The sequence below is a fragment of the Halichondria panicea genome, chromosome 2 (genome assembly GCF_963675165.1).
Source record: "Halichondria panicea chromosome 2, odHalPani1.1, whole genome shotgun sequence".
NCBI classification, from domain to species: Eukaryota; Metazoa; Porifera; class Demospongiae; order Suberitida; family Halichondriidae; genus Halichondria; species Halichondria panicea.
Genome location: NC_087378.1, coordinates 8,384,931 through 8,404,966, shown reverse-complemented (window position 1 = coordinate 8,404,966; position 20,036 = coordinate 8,384,931). Strand labels below are relative to the sequence as shown.

General features: G+C 46.4%; 6 protein-coding genes across 7 annotated transcripts; 4 read left to right on the top strand and 2 right to left on the bottom strand.

The window, feature by feature from the left end:
- LOC135330809 (leucine-rich repeat-containing protein 9-like) lies at positions 1–7,150 on the top strand. 2 transcript variants are annotated; one of them, XM_064525746.1, is made up of 23 exons: positions 1–136; positions 279–506; positions 1,028–1,168; positions 1,743–2,216; positions 2,267–2,340; positions 2,408–2,588; positions 2,638–2,800; positions 2,848–3,028; positions 3,096–3,348; positions 3,395–3,514; positions 3,800–3,859; positions 3,911–4,042; positions 4,095–4,349; positions 4,412–4,528; positions 4,581–4,781; positions 5,013–5,207; positions 5,679–5,854; positions 5,906–5,969; positions 6,024–6,201; positions 6,252–6,331; positions 6,400–6,537; positions 6,689–6,886; positions 6,980–7,150. In XM_064525746.1, exons 1-23 carry the CDS (start codon positions 41–43, stop codon positions 7,109–7,111), a joined length of 3,837 nt encoding a protein of 1,278 aa, XP_064381816.1. In that variant the 5' UTR covers positions 1–40; the 3' UTR covers positions 7,112–7,150. The 2 variants fall into 2 exon arrangements, with proteins under 2 accessions (XP_064381816.1, XP_064381817.1); XM_064525747.1 differs by lacking the exon at positions 1,028–1,168.
- Positions 7,151–7,181: 31 nt separating this feature from the next.
- LOC135330829 (uncharacterized) lies at positions 7,182–9,138 on the top strand. Its single transcript, XM_064525770.1, has 10 exons — positions 7,182–7,361; positions 7,415–7,455; positions 7,510–7,591; positions 7,847–7,934; positions 7,990–8,193; positions 8,249–8,303; positions 8,355–8,437; positions 8,482–8,545; positions 8,593–8,890; positions 8,948–9,138. Exons 1-10 carry the CDS (start codon positions 7,330–7,332, stop codon positions 9,036–9,038), a joined length of 1,038 nt encoding a protein of 345 aa, XP_064381840.1. The 5' UTR covers positions 7,182–7,329; the 3' UTR covers positions 9,039–9,138.
- A 51-nt stretch (positions 9,139–9,189) lies between these two features.
- LOC135332321 (heterogeneous nuclear ribonucleoprotein 27C-like) lies at positions 9,190–13,053 on the top strand. The gene is made up of 21 exons (XM_064527711.1): positions 9,190–9,334; positions 9,398–9,438; positions 9,502–9,583; positions 9,637–9,724; positions 9,786–9,944; positions 10,114–10,168; positions 10,217–10,299; positions 10,363–10,420; positions 10,466–10,576; positions 10,626–10,902; positions 11,304–11,360; positions 11,412–11,452; positions 11,520–11,598; positions 11,651–11,765; positions 11,842–11,967; positions 12,021–12,069; positions 12,117–12,199; positions 12,249–12,312; positions 12,372–12,482; positions 12,532–12,817; positions 12,870–13,053. The coding sequence occupies exons 1-21, from the start codon at positions 9,303–9,305 to the stop codon at positions 12,928–12,930; spliced, it is 2,058 nt and encodes a 685-aa protein (XP_064383781.1). The 5' UTR covers positions 9,190–9,302; the 3' UTR covers positions 12,931–13,053.
- Positions 12,979–14,701, bottom strand: LOC135330830 (uncharacterized). The gene is made up of 6 exons (XM_064525771.1): positions 14,401–14,701; positions 14,171–14,344; positions 13,859–14,019; positions 13,670–13,806; positions 13,459–13,581; positions 12,979–13,307 (listed from the first exon to the last, which is right to left on the bottom strand). The coding sequence occupies exons 1-6, from the start codon at positions 14,545–14,547 to the stop codon at positions 13,066–13,068; spliced, it is 984 nt and encodes a 327-aa protein (XP_064381841.1). The 5' UTR covers positions 14,548–14,701; the 3' UTR covers positions 12,979–13,065.
- Positions 14,702–14,722: 21 nt separating this feature from the next.
- LOC135330822 (adenylyl cyclase-associated protein 1-like) lies at positions 14,723–18,654 on the top strand. The gene is made up of 12 exons (XM_064525763.1): positions 14,723–14,863; positions 15,024–15,130; positions 15,200–15,231; positions 15,330–15,398; positions 15,457–15,534; positions 15,593–15,828; positions 15,894–15,993; positions 16,108–16,276; positions 16,950–17,246; positions 17,723–17,805; positions 18,029–18,172; positions 18,374–18,654. The coding sequence occupies exons 2-12, from the start codon at positions 15,025–15,027 to the stop codon at positions 18,449–18,451; spliced, it is 1,392 nt and encodes a 463-aa protein (XP_064381833.1). The 5' UTR covers positions 14,723–14,863; position 15,024; the 3' UTR covers positions 18,452–18,654.
- Positions 18,610–20,003, bottom strand: LOC135330848 (RNA-binding protein 38-like). The gene is made up of 4 exons (XM_064525790.1): positions 19,700–20,003; positions 19,490–19,616; positions 19,189–19,252; positions 18,610–19,039 (listed from the first exon to the last, which is right to left on the bottom strand). The coding sequence occupies exons 1-4, from the start codon at positions 19,880–19,882 to the stop codon at positions 18,778–18,780; spliced, it is 636 nt and encodes a 211-aa protein (XP_064381860.1). The 5' UTR covers positions 19,883–20,003; the 3' UTR covers positions 18,610–18,777.
- Between the last annotated feature and the right edge of the window lie 33 nt (positions 20,004–20,036).

Here is a 20,036-nt window from a genome sequence, read left to right as displayed (position 1 = left end):
CCTTATCGTTAGGTAAAGGGTCAACACTATTATAAGATGAATGTGTACTGGTTACCATAGAGAGGTGTTGACTAGACACAAGGAGGCGATGGCTGAAGATCAAGAGGAGCAACACAGCACTGTCCTCAGAGAGCTGGTGAGGGTGCTGTATGAACACTAGATATAGGTTTCAATTTCCCCTCACCAATACACATCTTGACCTGTAGTAGAGCACACACTAGATCCCCACACAAGCACCCTCCCCTGTGCTAGTGTGTATGACTCTGTGTTGTGTGTAGTGTGCTATCAATGGTGTGAGCTATGACCACCTGGAGAGAGGCAGTGGACACAAAGTCACTAAACTAGAATCGTTCTTCTTTGGTACTCCGTGTATCCCTCAAGGTGGACTAGTCTACTTCCCTGCACTCACTGAGCTAAGGATAGTCAACCAGAAGTTCACTCATATCTCTGGCCTTGACTCTTGTGTAGGCCTCACCCAGCTGTGGATATGTGAGGGACAACTAGAGGTGTGTGCGTGTGTTGTACATGTCTGCCCAGTACAGTGGATTGTAGTGCACTTGCAACAGCAAAACCGCAATAATATTATCATTAATCAGGGCCAAAACTGAAAGGGGAAATTATATTTAGCATAGTTATTTCGGTCACTTCTGATTCTACAAAATGAATAATTCTAGCACATATCTGAGAAGAAAAAAAGTAATCTACCAAAAAGGGAAAGTTGGGGCGTCGCCCGGTTTCTGTGAAACGAATGTACTTGACAGGAGTATGATGTATTCAAAAGTTAGGGAAATTAATTATTGATTTGTAAAGAAATGAAGAAAAGTCCCCCAAGAGGGAATCGAACCCACACCTTATCTATCATATGATCTACGGAGACACCACCCTAACCACTAAGCCACTCCCAGATATCTTTATAAGCCTTATACAGATACAGGTTTAGGGTGTTAGGCTAATTTTTTACACGTAATAAAATATTATTGTGGTTTTGCAATTCTCTGTTGCAAGTGCACTACTGTTAACCATGCAGTGTATAGAGGGCCTCTCTGCTTGCACTAACCTCACCAGCCTTTATCTGTACACTAACCGGATTACAAAGATAGGTGGTTTGGACACTCTCACTAAGCTACGCACTCTCTGGCTCAATGGGAACCTCATACCAACCATACAGGTGACCCTCACTCTATACCAACCATACAGGTTACCCTCACTCTGTAGTAATAATACTGCTTTTTCTGAAATGGGCCTATTTTTGTAAACTATGTCATTGATTGGCCATAACTTGTGTTGGGAGCTTCCAATTTAAAAACTAAAAGTTGCATTTAGCTCCCAACACAATAATTATTTATTGTAGCAGCTATTAAATTTAATAGCTGCTACAATAAATAAATAATATAGTGTGCTGAAATCAAATGTTCTATTTTTTGAAAAACAAGCGTGGCTATTATAAGTTGATTGTGCCAATTTATAGTTGATAGGCCTCTCTATAATGACAGGCCTCTCTATAATGATAGGCCTCTCTATAATGACAGGCCTCTCTATAATGACAGGCCTCTCTATAATGACAGGCCTCTCTATAATGACAGGCCTCTCTATAATGACAGGCCTCTCTATAATGATAGGCCTCTCTATAATGATAGGCCTCTCTATAATGACAGGCCTCTCTATAATGACAGGCCTCTCTATAATGATAGGCCTCTCTATAATGACAGGCCTCTCTATAATGATAGCATGTGATTCCACAGGGCCTTGACAGTCAGTGTGGTCTACAGGAGTTGAACCTTGCTCACAATAAGATCCCTTTCATTGGAACATCTCTGGATCATCTGACAGGGTTGATAGAGTTGAATCTCTCTGGCAACCTTTTGTGTTGTCTGTCTGACCTAGTCCACTTGTCTAGTCTCCCCCATCTCAGCACACTGTCCCTGTGTGACCCACTCTACACACCTAACCCCGTGGCCACACTCTGTAACTACTCCACACATGTTCTCTATCATCTACCCACACTACACTGGCTGGATGGAGTGGGTGTGGCCTCAGAGGAGCTCCACCTACTGGTGGAGGGCGTGGTTCAACGTAAGAAGAGATTCTATCGTATGAAAACCCACCACATTCAAATGGAGGCACGGGAAAAGGAGAGGAGGATACGAGAGCAGACCGAGGCAGCAAAGAATGACATGTACTCCAATATCAGAGAGGTCCAAAGACAGATAAAGACTGTGAGGATATATTTTCCATGCGTGTATAATACTAACACTCGTCCTATTAGTCAACCCCTGTTGACCCCGAGCACCTCTCCTCTCTCACCGCCACTATGGAGGCACTAGATACACACCTCACACGGTAAGCCCACCCACACCATGGAGGCACTAGATACACACCTCACATGGCTCCCCCGCCCACACCACAGTCTAGAGAGGGTGTGTTGTGTGCAGTGTGAGAGAGTGTGGGGGCGGTCCCAGCAGCTGTGCCAGCGATGGAGCACGGAGTTAGAGAGTGGAGGCAATGTCAAGTTCCTGGCTGGTGGACCCACTGACCCCTGGGTCACTTCATGTGAGGAGATTGTCCAATCACGGCTCACTGTGACACAGGTACATATGTGTGGGCGTGTTTGAGTGGGTGTGAGTGTACTCTGTGCAGGGTGTGAGTGGTGTGGAGGTGACTGGCGTAATCAAGGTGGAGAATAGATTCCAATACACACGATTCAATGACAAGCTGAAACTGGAGCTGGAGAAGGAAGTCTTCTCATCACTTAGCTCTTGGAAGTCTCTACTGGACTATCTCTTCATTGTTTGGCAACCAGGTTCTGCGTGTGCTCTGCCCCTCCATCATTCACCCTCTCCTGTATAGGTATGACATGTCTGGACTTGTGTGGAGACAAGAGTTCTTCTGCTCACGTCACTAACTCAGTCAATCTGGCCGATGCTCTGAGGATAGCAGACCTGGCTAAGGGTCAAGGGTCACCAGACGGAGAGCTGCTGCTCTGCAAAGTGTTTGTGGGACTCAGCTCTCAAGTCAAAACCAACAAAGTGTACGTTGTGTCTGTTACAGGACTCCTGGTGTTAGCCATAGCTATTCTTATGGTGGTATATGTACAGGCTGTGTTTGGGTGATGATGTCAACACTGTGTGTCGTCTGGGGGAGGGTGGACAGAAGGAGTGGTTTCTAGCGGACTCTGACCTCTTGCTACCAGAGTACATACTGAGTGTACGCTACAAGACCCCAGCTGTGGTTGCATCAGAGGGACCCCCAGTGGTGATCCCAGGGGGTCCCACACACCCTCGTCTGGCCATGCTGGATGAGTCTACTCTATTAGCCAGTGCTGGGGCAGACACACTAACCTCCGTGAAGGTGAGAGCACTCAGTGTATTACTATAGCCAATCAGATTGCTTGCAGGAGCTGTGTTTCCACGACAACCACCTAACAAGGTTTCGACTAGCCTCTAGTTTGCCGTGTCTTGTGAAACTTGTTCTCTCATGTAACGAAATAGGGACAGCAGAAGATCTCAGGAATATGGTACTTTAAATAGCATTTACTCGTATTCCTATTATATATGCACTTGTATGTGCTAGAATTCTTCAGAATCAGAATGGTCGAAATATTACACTACGCTACATGTAATTGTGGTTTATCTGTTTGGCAATTCTCTGTTGCAAGTGCACTCAATCCACAGTACTATCTCAACCCTGGCCATGTGTAAATAGCTACAGGAGCTTGTGTACATCTGAAGTTTATATTGTCATAGAACCCACACAACTCTATAGTGTGTGTGTGTGTGATTCATCCTCTTTACTTGTACAGCCATGCCTAGAGGAGTTGGACATCAGTTTCAATAGCCTCTCCTCTCTGGATGGCCTCAAAGTAAGCCACCCACCATTACCCAGTACACCATGACCCACTGTGTGTTTGTAGGGAGTGCCTAAACTGAATAGGTTGGATGTGAGGGGCAACCTGTTAGCCAGTGGACAGCAAGTCATGACTGTACTGCGCAAACACACACCCTCTCTACAGAGCCTGGATATCAGATACAACCCTTGGGACAAGGTGATGATCATACTGCCAGTGTGTGAATACCTCTAACTATCCATCCACACAGGTCCCTTGTGATCGTGTCCAGCTCCTAGGCCATCTTAAGACACTTGGAGTCTTTAATGGTAGTACAGTTAGTGAGGAGGAGGCTAGAGGGGCATTGAAACAAGTTGTCAACTCACACCTCTCACTCTCCACACTTATGAGCCACGCCCACACCCATACCCACACTCCTCACACCCTCACACTCCACCCACTCTCACAGGTTCTCCACACAGACACTCGGCACAGAGCCTGCCACCAGGACAACTGGACACACACAGTAAGAGCAACTAGAGAGTGTGTGTGTGTGTGTGTGTGTGTGTGTAGTGACTGTTGTCTCAGGTGACTAGTCTGTGTCTGGATGGTCTGGGTCTACAACACCTCCACACACTAGAGGGTCTACCCAACCTCCGCTGGTGTTCTCTGGCCAATAATAGCCTCACAAGTACATCAATAGAGGTGTGCCCACCCCCTCCACCCACACACACCCACACACTCACTCACTGTGCAGGTTGTGATGGGGTGTAGTGGGCTAGAGGAGCTGATACTGGACGGCAACCATCTCCACGATCTCCCCTCACTACACACACTCACACATCTCACACACCTCTCACTTGCTGACAATCTCCTCTCCTCTCTTCCTCCTTTGTTTCCTCAACTAGCGTACCTCAATGTCTCCTACAACAAGCTCTCCACTCTGGGGCCACTAAAGGTATGCTAGGACCTAGTAGGTCATGTTGTTCACCTCTCTCAAAATGTATATATACTTAGGCTCAAAATAATGCTACCTGCAATGTGTAGACTTTAGTGTGCAGAGCCTAGTGCACGTTGAAGTTCAAACCCCACGAAAATGACCCGCTATAATTATATACATGTATTGTCTCTAATAAGAAAGTGAGGTGAAATGGTTGCATGTATTTTTACCTGCTAACCTCCCCCCCAGTATTGTGTGTCTCTGGTGGAGTTGTATGCTTCGGGTAATACCATGGCAACCACACGCCAGCTGTTCCCACTCAAAGCCCTCACCTCATTGGCAATCTGTGACCTCTCGGCGAACCCTGTTACCCTAAGGTCAGAGTACAGGCACTTTATCATCTACCACTGCTCCTCTCTTAAGGCCCTCGATGGAACAGCCATTGTGAGTGGGCGGGTCGTCAATAGTGTGCATGTGTGCATGTACTCTGTGTGTGAGTGGGCGGGTCGTCAATAGTGTGCATGTGTGCATGTACTCTGTGTGTGAGTGGGCGGGTCGTCAATAGTGTGCATGTGTGGATGTACTCTGTGTGTGATTTTGAAAGTCTATTTGTGTTGAGTTTGACTTTCATAAAGTTGTCATAACTTTGAAATTTCATATACCATTGGATTCCTTGTTAAAAAGCGCTTCTATCTATATACTGTAGAGCTGGTAAGCTCCAATCAGCTAAAAGTTAGCATTTTTCATGTAGAAGTCCCAGGCATACTTGTCCACCACAGTATAAATGAAGCCATAATTGACCACATAACTTCTGGGGTCGAACTCAACGCAAATAAACTTTAGAGTGTGCTATTACTGTGTGTGCGTGTGTGTGTGTGTGTGTGGGTGTGTGTGTGGGTGTGTGTGGGTGTGTAGGAGGGGAGTGAGGTGGTGGCTGCTAGGGAGAGGATGGGTGGACGTCTGTGTCAGGACCTGATATTCGAACGTCATCACGACACTGAACTAAGTGCTCTGCGACAGTTGGATGTGACTCACGCTGGGGTCAAGATAGTTGATCTCTCTCCTGTCTCTGTCTTCAACAATCTGGCTAGGTGAGCTAGTGTATCATATATGCTGGCTCCTTTAATTAGTCCAGTCCACAGTTTGAACCTGGAGCACAACTCTCTGACATCCTTCAGTGGTCTGATACACCTCCATTGCCTCAAGGTAAAGTACAGTATCTGTATATTGCTACACTGTGCACTGTATTGTACACTGTAGGTATTATGCTTGAACCACAATCGTGTGGAGGCTCTAGTATCATCTCGTGAGGCCCCTCTAGTCAATGAGACAGTGTTGACTAGTCTACAAGTGTTGCATCTAGCCTATAATGGTATCCGTAATCTGTCTGCCCTACAACTAGGCAAGATACCATCACTGAGAGCTCTCTTCCTTCAAGGTACCCCTCTCTCATTCTAATACAGTGAGTACATGTGTCATGCCCTGCAGGTAATGAGATAAGCACAGTGGATGGACTAGATGGTCTCCATCAGTTAACAGAGCTTGTTCTCGACAGAAACAAAGTGAAGGTACAGTATACGCCATTAGCCTAGCTACTCATATGTCCCTCAGGCTTGATAGCATTATTACAATACAGGTGTTACAGGCTAGGTCATTTGTGTCTCTGTCTGCTCTGAGGGAGTTGCATATTGAAGAGAACAGACTTAAAGACCTCTCCCACATGACCCCACTGGTCAACCTGCAGAGACTCTATCTAGGAATGAACAAAATACAGGTTAGCCATAACCTTTACTAACAAAATAAATAGCTTAATAGCCAGTTTATGTAGCAATGTTGAGAGCCCGTAATTATTAGAATTATTGTTTGTGCTATTATTAGTATTATGATACCTTTTCCTCTGTATTAATTATTATATATCTGCCCAGGACTTCAACCAGCTTGAAATACTGTCTCCCCTCCACCGTCTGGTTGAGTTGTCCCTAGTGAGCAATCCTGTCTCCCGTCGTCTCCAACATCGTGGTGTGTTGGTGTACCTGCTCCCGTCCCTCCTCTCACTAGATGGTGTGCAAGTCAGTCCAGAGGAGAGGACCGCTGCATACCACACATTCACACACTCACAGCAGGTGTGTACATGTACATGGGAGTAATGGACGGTTGTATGCAATCATTGTGTGGGTGTATCAGTTTATTACGACCCGTGTATGTACTGTGTGCAGGAAACAGAGGCAGCCACAGTTGACTCTGGTCTGAGTCATGGCTCACTACTCAAGGTCATGAATGTTCCTTTCGGTCACCAGACGACCAAACCATCCGCCCCCGCATTCACTGAGAGGAGAAGAGGAAAATAACACAATAATAATAATTATGCTAATAATTGTTTGATTTTCTTAAGATCATTGCGCATGCGTACAAAGATCACAGGTCACGTGACACGCGTGGCCTTGGAAAGTTTCGTGTGTGTGTGTGTGTGTTGCCTGTTGTAAAGGATCCATTGTAATCGTAGCTTGCTTTAGGTAGTACTACTCGTTTGTAAGTTTACCTGTACGTCGAGTAATTCTTGTTAACTATGTCGATGTCTGGGGATGCAGTGGACGAAGGGTGAGCGTGTACACATGCCATGCTGTATAGTCGTATATACTGCACTCTTGCAGGAAGTTGTTTGTTGGTGGACTGAGTTGGGAGACTGATGAAGGTAACCTTATCTCACTTGTATTCTATCAATCTCACACACAAACTCATTTTGCAGTAAAATTGAAGGAATACTTTAGTTCGTATGGTGAGGTGAAGGAAGTTTCTGTCAAGAAAGACAAGATGTCCCAAAAGCCCAGGTAGCCACTCGTGTGTATAGAAGTAGCCCTATCAGTACTCGTGTGTGAATATTAGGTATGGCCTTGACGTGTTTCTGACAGTGTGCTCCCTCCCCCCCTAGTCAGAGTCAAGAGGGGCCTAGAATAGTATCCTGTGTTCGTCTTCACTTGACAAGCCATTCACTAGTTTGTCTCGTATTCCTAAACCAGGAGACATAACTATAACAATAATCATAACCGCTCTGTGTGTATATTATGAACTGTGTTTTGTTGTAGAGGGTTTGGATTTGTCACATTCACGGATCCAGCGTGTGCTAAGATGGTACTGGAACAAACAGAAATGCATTATTTGGACGGGAAAAAAGTATGTACTTAAATATTGTTATGTGTTCAATTTCTATTATTCTTGCAATTGTCAGATTGAACCAAAGTTAGCGTTGGCCAAATCAGAATCCATGGTACCTACTATCTCTGAAAACAAGGAGAATCCTAATAAAGTGTTTATTGGTGGCATTCCACCGCTTGGTAAAGAGTTCATAGACCCTGCTCTTTATCAGGCTGCCATTGATGAACTCAAGGAAGAGGTCAAGAGTGCATTGGAACAGTTGGCTTACCCAGAATCAGTGAGTGTCATGAGTTCACGACCTCTTGTTGTATGTACAGTGTTGGTATGTGTAGGTGATCGTCAAAGACGTGGAGATTAAACTAGACACTGCCAGTCTCAAGCATAAAGGTGACTCCACCCACTTCACGCCCTCTTGTTACATTGCTCTCATATTCACAGGGTTTGCATTTGCAACCTTCCCAACAGAAGACTCTGCTCGCGCTGTGTGTAACAAGCAGTTCTTTAAATTGAGAGGCAAAGATGTGAGCTCCCTTTTCTTATCTTATGCTCATTGTTGTTGCTGCAGGTTGAGATCAAGAAAGCTGAGCCGAGACCTACCAAGTACAACCGAGCTGGTGGCATGGGTGGAGGTGGGAGCATTGTGTTCGTGTCTCCCTCATACATGTAGTGTATACAGGGTATCAATATCATCCTCCTGGAGGAGGCTACAGTCATTATGACACCTCTCAGACAGCAGCGGCAGCACCCTACAATCCTTACTATGGGTCCAGTTACGGCTATCCACAACAACAAAGCTCCACCAACAGCTACAACAGTCAGCCAAGCACTAACACTGGATCACATGGGAATTATGACAACTACCCAGGCTATGGAGGTGGCTCTCGTGGAGAGACTGCTGCTGCTAGCTATGGACAAACCTATCCTCAATCTTACAGCTATGGTGCGGGGGCGACTGGACAAGGCATGCAGCATGGGTAAGCATGGTGTGTGGTGTGGGTGCGTTGACTGACTGATATTGTATTCCTGTGCAGGTACCCCCAAGCATCGTATGGAGCCCAGCAGCACCAGCAACCACAACAATCAAACTATTACCAGAGCCATGGAATGCATCACTCAACTTGACCTATCCAAACTAACTGTTGAATTTTCTGTGTACGTATAATATCACATTATGCTTGAACTTTGTGCACTTCTTTTTCTTAATAAAATCACGTGAGCTCAACACGTTGTCTTTCTTCACTATTAAGTACTTACACTGTAGTACTAGTAGCGCTAACTAAGAGTAGTTACTCGTAGGCTAAGCTAAGCTACAGTAGTGGTATTCTCTCATTTAATAGGAGTGTGATTCGTGTGTGTTTGTTATCCGTGTCTGTCTCAAGCATTGTCATGGCTAATGAAGGAACAGAGTATGAACCAGGGTAAGTCTACACACACACACACACACACACACACACACACACTCATCATGTCTGTCTCTGCAGGAAACTGTTTGTGGGTGGTCTCAGTTGGGAGACAACCAAAGGTAAGAGCTACACACACCACACACACACACACACACACACACACTGTTGTTGCCCTCACATAGAAAATCTGAAGCAGTACTTTCTTCAATTTGGGGAGATTTCTGATAGTACCATCATGATGGATAGGGTGACTCTAAAACCAAGGTAAGACGATTAAGGTGTCTAATAATGTGTTTATTGTGTGTGTGTGTGTGCAGGGGTTTTGGGTTTGTAACTTTTACGAACCCTGATCATGCTGACGCTGCCCTCCAACACCCGGGCCCTCATATGATTGACAACAAACCGGTACCTTGCATTACAGTGTGTGTGTGTGTGTGTGTTACCCTAAGCCCCTGCGTGTGTCTAGGTGGACCCCAAGAAGGCCACCAAGAGTGGGCAGTCAACAGCAGAGCCACAACGTGCAGAGACTATGTCCAAGCCCCTCAAAGTGTTCCTCGGTGGCCTGCCCAGTGATGCCACAGTTGAGGATATTCAAGCTGAACTCTCCAAGTTTGGACCCATCAGTGTGAGCCATTGTAAAGGGGTGTGGGGGGGGGGCTAGGGGACCCATCGGTGTGAGCCATTGTATAGGGGTGTGGGAGGGGGCTAGGGGACCCATCGGTGTGAGCCATTGTGTGGGGGGGGGGGCTTAATGCCAACAGGCATGCTTTTAAAATTGCTTTTCTGTTGTACAGGGTAGTGCTGATGCTGTCGAGATCAAGATGGACCCCAATACCCAGAGGTCACGAGGTTAGTACCAGCCACTCACTACACAGACCTTTAACACTGTCCACACAGGGTTTGGGTTCGTGACCTTTGAGACTGAGAGTGCAGCACAGGCGGCTGTCAAGGAACATTTTGTTTATCTAGGTCCAAAACAAGTAAGTTTCATTGTTTCTGTTTAGCCAAGGCTGCGTAATAACTGGCACTACTTTGGCTTGCAGGTTGAGGTCAAGAAGGCAGAGGATCAGAAAGCGAAGGGGGGCAAGAGCTACCCTCAAGGTAGGCAATATACTAGCTGTTGTGTGTGGTTATGTGTGTGTGCAGGTTATGGAGCTAGTCGGATGTACGGTGGGGGCTACCCTAACCCTGGTGGCTATTCTCAGATGACCCCTCAACAACAGCAGCAACAACAGGCTGGAGCCTATGGCTATGGCTGTGAGTGGACCCACAGTCTTGTTGTATAACTGTTCGCCTATCCTCATAGCTGGAGCTGGCTACCCAGCAGCCTACCAGGCTCAATGGAGTGACTACAATTATGGAGGGGGCTCTGCTGGCGGTGCTGGCTACTACCCTACACCTCAGGGCTCCAACCCTGCATCCAGCTACAATGGAGGGGCCTATGCTAGCACAGGCGGCTACAACTCTTCTCGTACTGACTCTACTGGAGCGTATGCCTCTGCTGTCCCTCAGGCTCAGGGATACAACTACTCACAGTCTCAACAGCCTCAACAAGCGCTGTATGGTTATGGTCAGCAGCAGGGGTGAGCAGCACACATCACATGACCTCCTCGTACTAACCCCCCCCCCCCATGCAGTTACAGTGGTCGATCCCAGGAACAGCAAGGCTACAACAATGGCTTCCCCAGCCGGCAGTGAAGAACAGAGAATGAACCTGACATGCTTGAACACTTGTCTTTTCTAATAACAAATAAAATATCGCTGTACAGTGGTTGAAATGAAAGTTGTTACCCTACTCAACACATTGTTAGCCACGCCCAACACTTAGTACCACTATAAAATAGAAGAGGCCACGCCCATCTTCATACATACAGCTTACCTTACCTAGTTTATGTGTATAGATATTTTTCTAGCTAGCTAGCTAAGTTATCTATTGTAAGTTGTAGGCTAAGTACTATCATTTAGATTGTTTAATAGGAGTGTGATCCGTGTCTGTCTCAAGCATTGTCATGGCTAATGAAGGAACAGAGTATGAACCAGGGTAAGTCTACACACACACACACACACACACTCATCATGTCTGTCTCTGCAGGAAACTATTTGTAGGTGGTCTCAGTTGGGAGACAACCAAAGGTAAGAGCTACACACACACACACACACACACACACACACACACACACACACTGTTGCCCCCACATAGAAAATCTGAGGGAATATTTTATTCAGTTTGGGGAGATCGCTGACTGTACTGTAATGTACAACAGTGAAAACAAGCACAGGTGAGTGCTGTACAGTAACTATGGACAGTAACTATGGTAACTGTGTGTGCAGGGGCTTTGGGTTTGTGACGTTCAGTAATCCAGCCATTGCGGATGTTGCCCTCCAGTATAAGACCAAGGGTGGTCCAGGATCTACTGAAGAGGGTCACTTCATTGATGGGAAGAAGGCATGTGTGTGTGTGTGTGTGTGTGTGTGTGTGTGTGTGTGTGTGTGTGTGTACCTTTCATTGTATGTCATGATAGGTGGACCCCAAGAAGGCCATCAAGAGTGGACAGGCTCCCAAAGTCAAATTGTTTTTAGGTGGTATCCCAGAGAATACATCTGCAGACGATATAAGGAGAGTGTTCTCAGTGTTTGGTCCTATTCCTGTAAGTCCTCTCAGTATGTGTGTGACAGTGTGGTAGGGAACTAATCTCTGCAGGTGGAGGGAGTTGAACTAAAGTACGATAAAGAGAGTGGAAAGTGTAGGGGTGAGCAACAGATGTCAACCACACAAATTTACGGTTTTCATATATAGGATTTGGGTTCTTGACCTTTGAGAGACAACAAGACGCAGACAGGGCGATGCTTGAGCGATATGTTGAAATCAATGGCAAGAGGGTAAGTTCCAGTGATTATGCTCAGTGTGCTATACACCACTTGCTCCCAGGTGGAGGTCAAGAAGGCGGAGAATAGCAGCAAACCAATGGGGGGCAAGAGCGGTTACCCTCAAGGTAGGCAATATGCTAGCTGTTGTGTGTGGTTGTGTGTATGTGTGTGTGTGTGTGTGCAGGTTATGGAGCTAGTCGGATGTACGGTGGGGGCTACCCTAGCCCTGGTGGCTATTCTCAGATGACCCCTCAACAACAGCAGCAACAACAGGCTGGAGCCTATGGCTATGGCTGTGAGTGGACCCACAGTCTTGTTGTATAACTGTTAGCCTATCCTCATAGCTGGAGCAGCTGGCTACCCAGCAGCCTACCAGGCTCAATGGAGTGGCTACAATTATGGAGGGGGCTCTGCTGGCGGTGCTGCTGGCTACTACCCTACACCTCAGGGCTCCAACCCTGCATCCAGCTACAATGGAGGGGCCTATGCTAGCACAGGCAGCTACAACCCTTCTCGTACTGACTCTACTGGAGCGTATGCCTCTGCTGTCCCTCAGGCTCAGGGATACAACAACTACTCACAGTCTCAACAGCCTCAACAAGCGCTGTATGGTTATGGTCAGCAGCAGGGGTGAGCAGCACATATCACATGACCTCCTCGTACTAACCCCCCCCTCATGCAGTTACAGTGGTCGATCCCAGGAACAGCAAGGCTACAACAATGGCTTCCCCAGCCGGCAGTGAAGAACAGAGAATGAACCTGACATGCTTGAACACTTGTCTTTACAGTAGTCAATTGTTACGTAAATAAATTATTGTACAAACGTGAAACATGATTCATAATAATAATTATTGTTATAAAGTAAATTGAATGAAATGTTATCTCCAGTTCAATGGAACACCAAACAGTCTTGCTTTAGTGAACTCATACGTGGCAAAGGTGATGGCCACCAGAGGGGCCACTTTGAGCAGGTTAGGGAGCATGCCTTTGTAGAATCCTCTCATCCCCTCCGTCTTGTACATTGTGCTGATAGCATGGAAAGAGTTTTTATAGGGATAACGTTGCGAGTCAAACCCACTCATTTGCATGCGGCGTCTCAAAACATCCAGTGGGTAGGTCACTACATATATAGAGGGGGAGAAGAGAGGTAATCATAGTAGTGTGTGTACAGCCAGGAGATGTGAGCTATAAGGGGGGTGGGTGATTACCTGACTGAGCTATGGCCCCAGAGAGCCCTCCACACATGAGCTATAAGGGTGGTGGGTGATTACCTGACTGAGCTATGGCCCCAGAGAGCCCTCCACACATGAGCTTCCACTGGACTGGCAACTCATCATCCAACACGACTTGGTCACGATGATCAGTCTCATCCAACAAGTATGATAGCACATAACCTGAAGAGGAGGGGGCAGCCTAGTTAAGCAGCTATATTGATACCAAGAGAAACTGTGGATATGAATAGTTGAGTGAAGTGTTTCATACCTTTGAGGGTTTCATAACAGGCAAAGTTGAGACCCACATAAGGTGCTATCCCAGTGAGAGTAGGGAAGATGCCACGATACAAGCTCCAGAAACCACCCTCCTCTTTTAGAATTGTCTGGAAGGCATGACGAATACTCCTGCACAGAGTGGGGGTCAGGTATACAGTTACACAGGGAGTCATACACTTACTTGTATTTCCTGTGTTGGTGGCTCTCTATCTGAGCACTGAGTCTTGTTCTGATGAGGTCCAGTGGATAAGTGGCTGTGACTGAAGTGAGGCCAGCTAGGGCACCAGCACACAGACGCTTGAGTGGCCTCTGCTTACGCGGGTCCTCAGGAACACCCAACAACTGTACAGGAAATGTTAGCAAAGGAAGGATGAGGAAGATTGTCTACGTTTAGATGAGATCATTAAAGTCCCACCACTAGTTAAGAGTGGCAGTCTACACACAAGCCATCAGGTACCACACAGCACAGTACAAGGACTATTAATATACTCACTTTCTTAAACTCCTCGTAGGCAGCAAACTGTACAGCAGCATAAGGTACAATACGCACCACGTTGGTCCCATTGCCCTTGAAGTAACCAACCATCCCTTCCTCACGTCCTATCCTTGCCAGTGCTGAGGCTAGTCCATTGAACCTCCGCTGCTCTTGTACACTCTCCACCTGGATCTAAGGGACACCACCGAGTGAGTGAGGAGGACTATACGTGACGTGTGTGTGGGTACCTGATAGAGGATCTTCATTCTCTCCAAAGGGGAGACAGAGGTACGGGACACGCCCCCTGCCACTCCCCCAGCTATAAGGTGCTTGAGTTGTGAGGTAGTGAGCTTGTCATATACACTGCCTTCACTAGCCCCAGTAGCAGCAGCCATCACACACCAGCAGTATCTAATAGACTCACAACACCACCTCCTTAAGATATACTCTCATAGCTTGGTTGTGTCATCTCATCCTCTGTACGTACCTTCCTCTACATCTATGCCTTACTATAGCTCTACTGTGTCTAGTCAGCACCACGCTGGAGTGAGCCACGCCCCCTCCTGGGTAGAGGGGGCGTGGCCAACACCGACCCTCGTCCCACTTGTTCCTGCACTGACGTATGACGTAACAAGATCTGAGTACTATACTTACGTTACGTTCTAGTTCTAAAGCTGTTGTGTCTTCTTCTGAAATCCACTCTATTATCAAGTGAGTCTCTCTCTCTGCATGCCATTACTTTATGATGCACTGACATTCTGGGATGTAGCTAACCCACTCCACACACCACACACATCACACACCACACACACCACACACTGTACCACACACCACACACTCTGTATTCACTGTATGCTGTATCCCACCACAGTATGTCGGGTGACCTTGCTTCCTTGGTGAGTCGACTAGAGACAGTGACCACACGCCTGGAGAGTGTGGCTGCCTCAGGAGGAGGAGGGACCACACCACCAGCTGCAGGTAAGTGCCCCCCCCCCCAACACTCCACACACACACACACTGATGGTTATATCACTCACTGTAATACAGGTACTTCTGAATCAGTGGAAGCTTTTGATGTGGTACGTTGATTTGCAGCCATTAATGATGTTACCTTATAAGGCCATGTTTTGGCAATGACTACAGAGCTGTGTTACAGAATGTATTTTTGTGTTGCCAGGTACTCAACGGAAAGATCAAAACTTTCTTTGAGCTATCAAAGTCATTTGAAGGAGAAGTTGCCGAACAGGTTAGTCTCCCTTGATTAATGGATGCCCTCTAATGATTATATACCCCATACCCCCTAGTCCAAGCTTGTGGAGGAAGCGTATCAACTTGTCCGTGGTATTCTAGTCTTGGCCTCCCAGCACAAGCAACCAGCCAAGGTTAGTAGCAATGAGTGGCAGGGTTAGTGTTCGTCACCCACTCACTCCACTCTTGTAGGATGTGCTCTCTACCCTCATGAAACCTCTGGCTGATAAAGTACAAGAAGTTGTGACATACGCTGAGAAGAGACGTTCAAGTAAAGTGTTCAACCAGTTGATGACAGTCAAGGAGGGTATTGGATGTGTTGGGTGGGTGAGTGTGTCCCCCAAACCAGCTCCATATGTCAAGGAGATGGGAGATCAGGCTCTCTTCTATGGCAACAGGGTCATCAAGGAATTCAAGGGAAAGGATGAGTAAGTGTGTGTGTGTGTGTGTGTGTGTGTGTGTGTGTGTGTGTGTGAATATCACCTCCTAACAGGAAACGTGTTGAATGGGTGAGGGCCTTCACAGGATCTTTTGCTGAGCTGCAAACATACGTCAAGGACAACCACACTACTGGACTAGTCTGGAACAAGCAGGTACTACAGTACAGCTGTTGGGCTGGAGTGCCTTTATTAGCTTGAGGTTTGATTGTTGTGTTTCACAATGAAGCTGATGTTATGATAATTACTCAGCATGTGTTGTCCATACAGGGCAGTGTGTGTGCTGGTGGTGCCCCTCCCCCTCCTGCTAGTGCTGGCCCACCTCCTCCACCACCCCCTGCTGTGTTACCCCCCACTGACGCACCCAAGCCCTCTGGTGATGCAGCAGCCAAGGCCAATCTCTTTGCCAGTCTCAACAAGGGCGCTGACGTCACCAAAGGTACAAACCTCTAGCTCAGAGGAGGTACGACACGCGGTTAAGCTCACGTGGCTGCTATTTCTTGATTGAAGGCAAGAAAGACAAAGAAGTCGTTAAAATGCATTCCAATGACGACATTCAACTGGTGGCAAGTAAGCGCCATAAAGAAACAAGTTGAGAGCATAAAACTCAGTGAATTTGTTGCTGGCTAGTAGCTAGAGTTTTACAAGTAGAGATTAGATTTGTTGTAACAACCAAGGCTCAGATGTTGGCAGTGATCCTATCCTGAATGCAAGCACAGAATACTTATTAAACACTCTAAAACAGAATTACACTAAAAACAATAATATCTCAAAATCTAAGTGGTCGTTGAAACTGGTTGAAAAGCTATTTCACATCAGTATAAGCCCAGCAATGAACCATCCTGATCTTAGAAACGTCAAGTGAAAGACACACGCCAAACCAAATCCACTATCAAAGTACACAGTCTTGAATGATATTCATGCACAAGTTAATGAGATTCATAATCATTTTGGCTGGTCATGTGACCGTGTCGTACCTCCTCTGCCTCTAGCTATTAGGTGTTAGCATAGAGTGAGTGGGCGGAGCATGCAGTATTTGGATGTAACATTGTTCAGCCTAGAGCTTTCTTAATGACAGCCATCATGTCAATCCTCCCCCCCCCCCCCCCCAGGTCTTAAGAAGGTGAGCAAGGATCAGATGACACACAAGAACCCAGCTCTGAGGGTCTCCTCGGTTGTCAAGGAGGGAGAGATCAAGAAGACCACCTCCTCTGCTCCTAAAGCCATGGCCACCACTGTCAAGAAGCCTCCAGTGTGTCAGCTCCAGAACAAGAAGTGGGTGGTTGAGTACCAGGACAACAATCCCAGTCTCACCATCTCTGAGACCAATGCCAAGCAGAGTGTGTACGTGTTCCGCTGTACCAAGACCACCATCAAGGTCACTGGCAAGGTCAACTCCATCATCCTAGGTGGGTACAGTCTGTGTAGTTGTGTTTTGAGTGCTAGAGTAGATTTTGTAGCTAGAGTTGTAGTAGTCCAATTTCAATGATTTAATGATTTTCTGAAAGCTTAGAAAGAGCTCTTTCAGATGGTATGCTCAAATCTCAAATTTGGAACAAACCATGAATTTTTTGAAAAATACCATGGGTTCCATGGTATTTTGTCAAAAATTGGCCCAAAATAGACTTTTGATTTTTAATACATCACCTGAAAGGCCTCTTTCTTAGCTTTTAGAAAATCATAAAATTAATGTGATTAGACCAACTAAACTAAAGCTATGGCCGTTCAAAGACGCTTCATTTAACGCTGAATATAATAGAGAAAGGAAGTTTCTTAGAAACCCAGTGGGTGAGGGCTTCTAAATCACATGGAAACTTTCTAAACAGTTTCTAAGCATTTTAGATCATATAATATAACTGCAGATTATTTGTGTGTAACTGTACAGATAACTGCAAGAGGGTTGCTCTGTGTTTCGATGATGTCATATCTAGCTGTGAGGTGATCAACAGCTCCAGTGTGCAAGTGCAGGTATTACCATTGTCCCTGCAGTGCATTGTGTGTATGTAGTATTGTGAGGCCAGCCATATAGACCATCTCCTTAGGGAACCGGCCACTCTAGTTATGGTTTAATCACTCACGGCCATTATACCCACACACAATGCTCTGGTCATGTGTTGTGTTCCCCTGTCACCACATTAGGACTCATTGTGTTCAACCACACACCACACGCACACACCACACACACACACAGATTCTAGGAAAGTGTCGAACTGTGTCTATTGACAAGACTGATGGTTGTCAGGTCTTCCTCAACAAGGACTGCCTTGATTGTGACATCTTCTCTGCCAAGTCCTCTGAGATGAATATATGCATCCCTAAAGGAAGTGATGACTATGTGAGTGAGATGTAACCCTCACCCTGTTGTATATGGACTCAATATTAATTTGAACCCATGTATCACGTGATGTCTTGATATAATTATGCTAGTATGCTTATGCTAGCCAGTACACACAGTCATGTACAGTACACTCCCACACTCCCACACACACACACCCCTCACCCCCCCCCCCCACATACACACACACACCACACACAGTCTGAGTTTGCTCTGGCGGAACAGTTTAAGAGTAAATGGAATGGGAAGACCTTTGTGACCGAGTGTTCCGATGTGTGAGGAGCTTGAGAGCAGTGACTCTGATAAATGTAGCATACATGAGACTGCATTAGAAGTAGTTTGCTTATGAGATTCAATTCTATAGTAGTGTTTTGTGTTATAGCTCTTGTTTAGTCAATTGTGTTTGGAAATTTATGAGTTAGTTTACCATTGGAGAATTAAAGAGAACGTTTTCTATTTTCAATAAATAACTTTCAACAATACTATTGATAAAGACAGTAAAAATCTGCGTTTATTATTGAAGTGATTTACATAAAAGACTGAAACGTGACAATATACGTACCTGCATAAAAAAATTACATTTTAATTGTGTGCTAGATTAAGAGTCAGTTTGCAGCCGTACTGTAGACAGCAGCTGGTACTAGCGGTGGCTGTCCTGGTGATGGAGGGAAGTTGTGGCACTGAGGCTGTTGGTACGAGGGTGGGGAGGTGTTCCCATTGGGATAGAGGGCCGGGTTGTAGAGGCACTGGTAGAAGAATGGATGAATGAAAGGGGGTGGGCTGAACGGAGCATCATAGCCAAATCCAGGAGGGGCTATCGGTGGTAGGAAGAATCCATTGGGAGGTATCATCATTGGAGGTGGAGACCTGCAGAGATCAGATGGGACGGTAATCCCTAGTCATACCAGCATGCATGCATGCAAGTGGGGGGAGATCAACTACTTATATAAAAGTGATAAGTTTTGGGTCATTGATTTGCAACCAAAAGTGTGTTCCCCTCCCCCGGCCTCACTTACTGGGCTGGGAACTGGAGGTTGTTCTGTTCGGGGGAACCCAGGACACCAATAGTCAGTGGACTGCCTGCAAAGAACAACAAACGTTGAGTACTTTCAGGTTGGGTTTGGGAATAGCATAGCACAAGACTAGCAAACACAACCATCATTGTCATATTATGCAAGTGAAAGGAAACAGAGTGTGTAATGATAACACCAGTGTGTACAGTGGATAGTGAAAACTTCATTACAGAGCCTCACATAACGGCTAGTGGTGCTGCCAAGAGGAAGGGAAACAGAAACTGTCTAACACATGCACACGTACTTGGCTGACTCTTGTTCCTGCGTTTGGCTCCCAGGTAAGCGAGATTGACATTTGCTCTGCGGCCATCAATGACAGGCTCAGGCACTGCACAAGCGCTCTCTGCGCCCTCCTTATCTGCCATAGTGACCTGCACACCACACCACACCACAATCAAAACATCAAAGCAGCTACTACAAGCTACAAGCTAACTACAAGCTGCTCAGCACTTACAAAGCCATATCCCATGGACAGTCCAGTGGTTCTGTTGTGTATGACCACTGCCTCCTCAATGTCTCCATACTGGGAGAAGAAGGCCTTGAGGGTGGCATTGGTTGTGTGGTAGGGCAGACCACCAACAAACAGCTTAGTGAAGGTATTGTCCTTCTGCAACAAGATGGGTACGTTGCTCTCCATGTTCAGTCAATACAAGCACACGCACGACACGCACACAACACACAGCTAGACACACGAGCACTCCTCACACTTAGGTACCTGCCTGGGAGAGATGCAGTCTCAATAGCTCCCTCAGCTACAACTACTGCAGTTTTATAGCCTCTTTGCAGAGCAC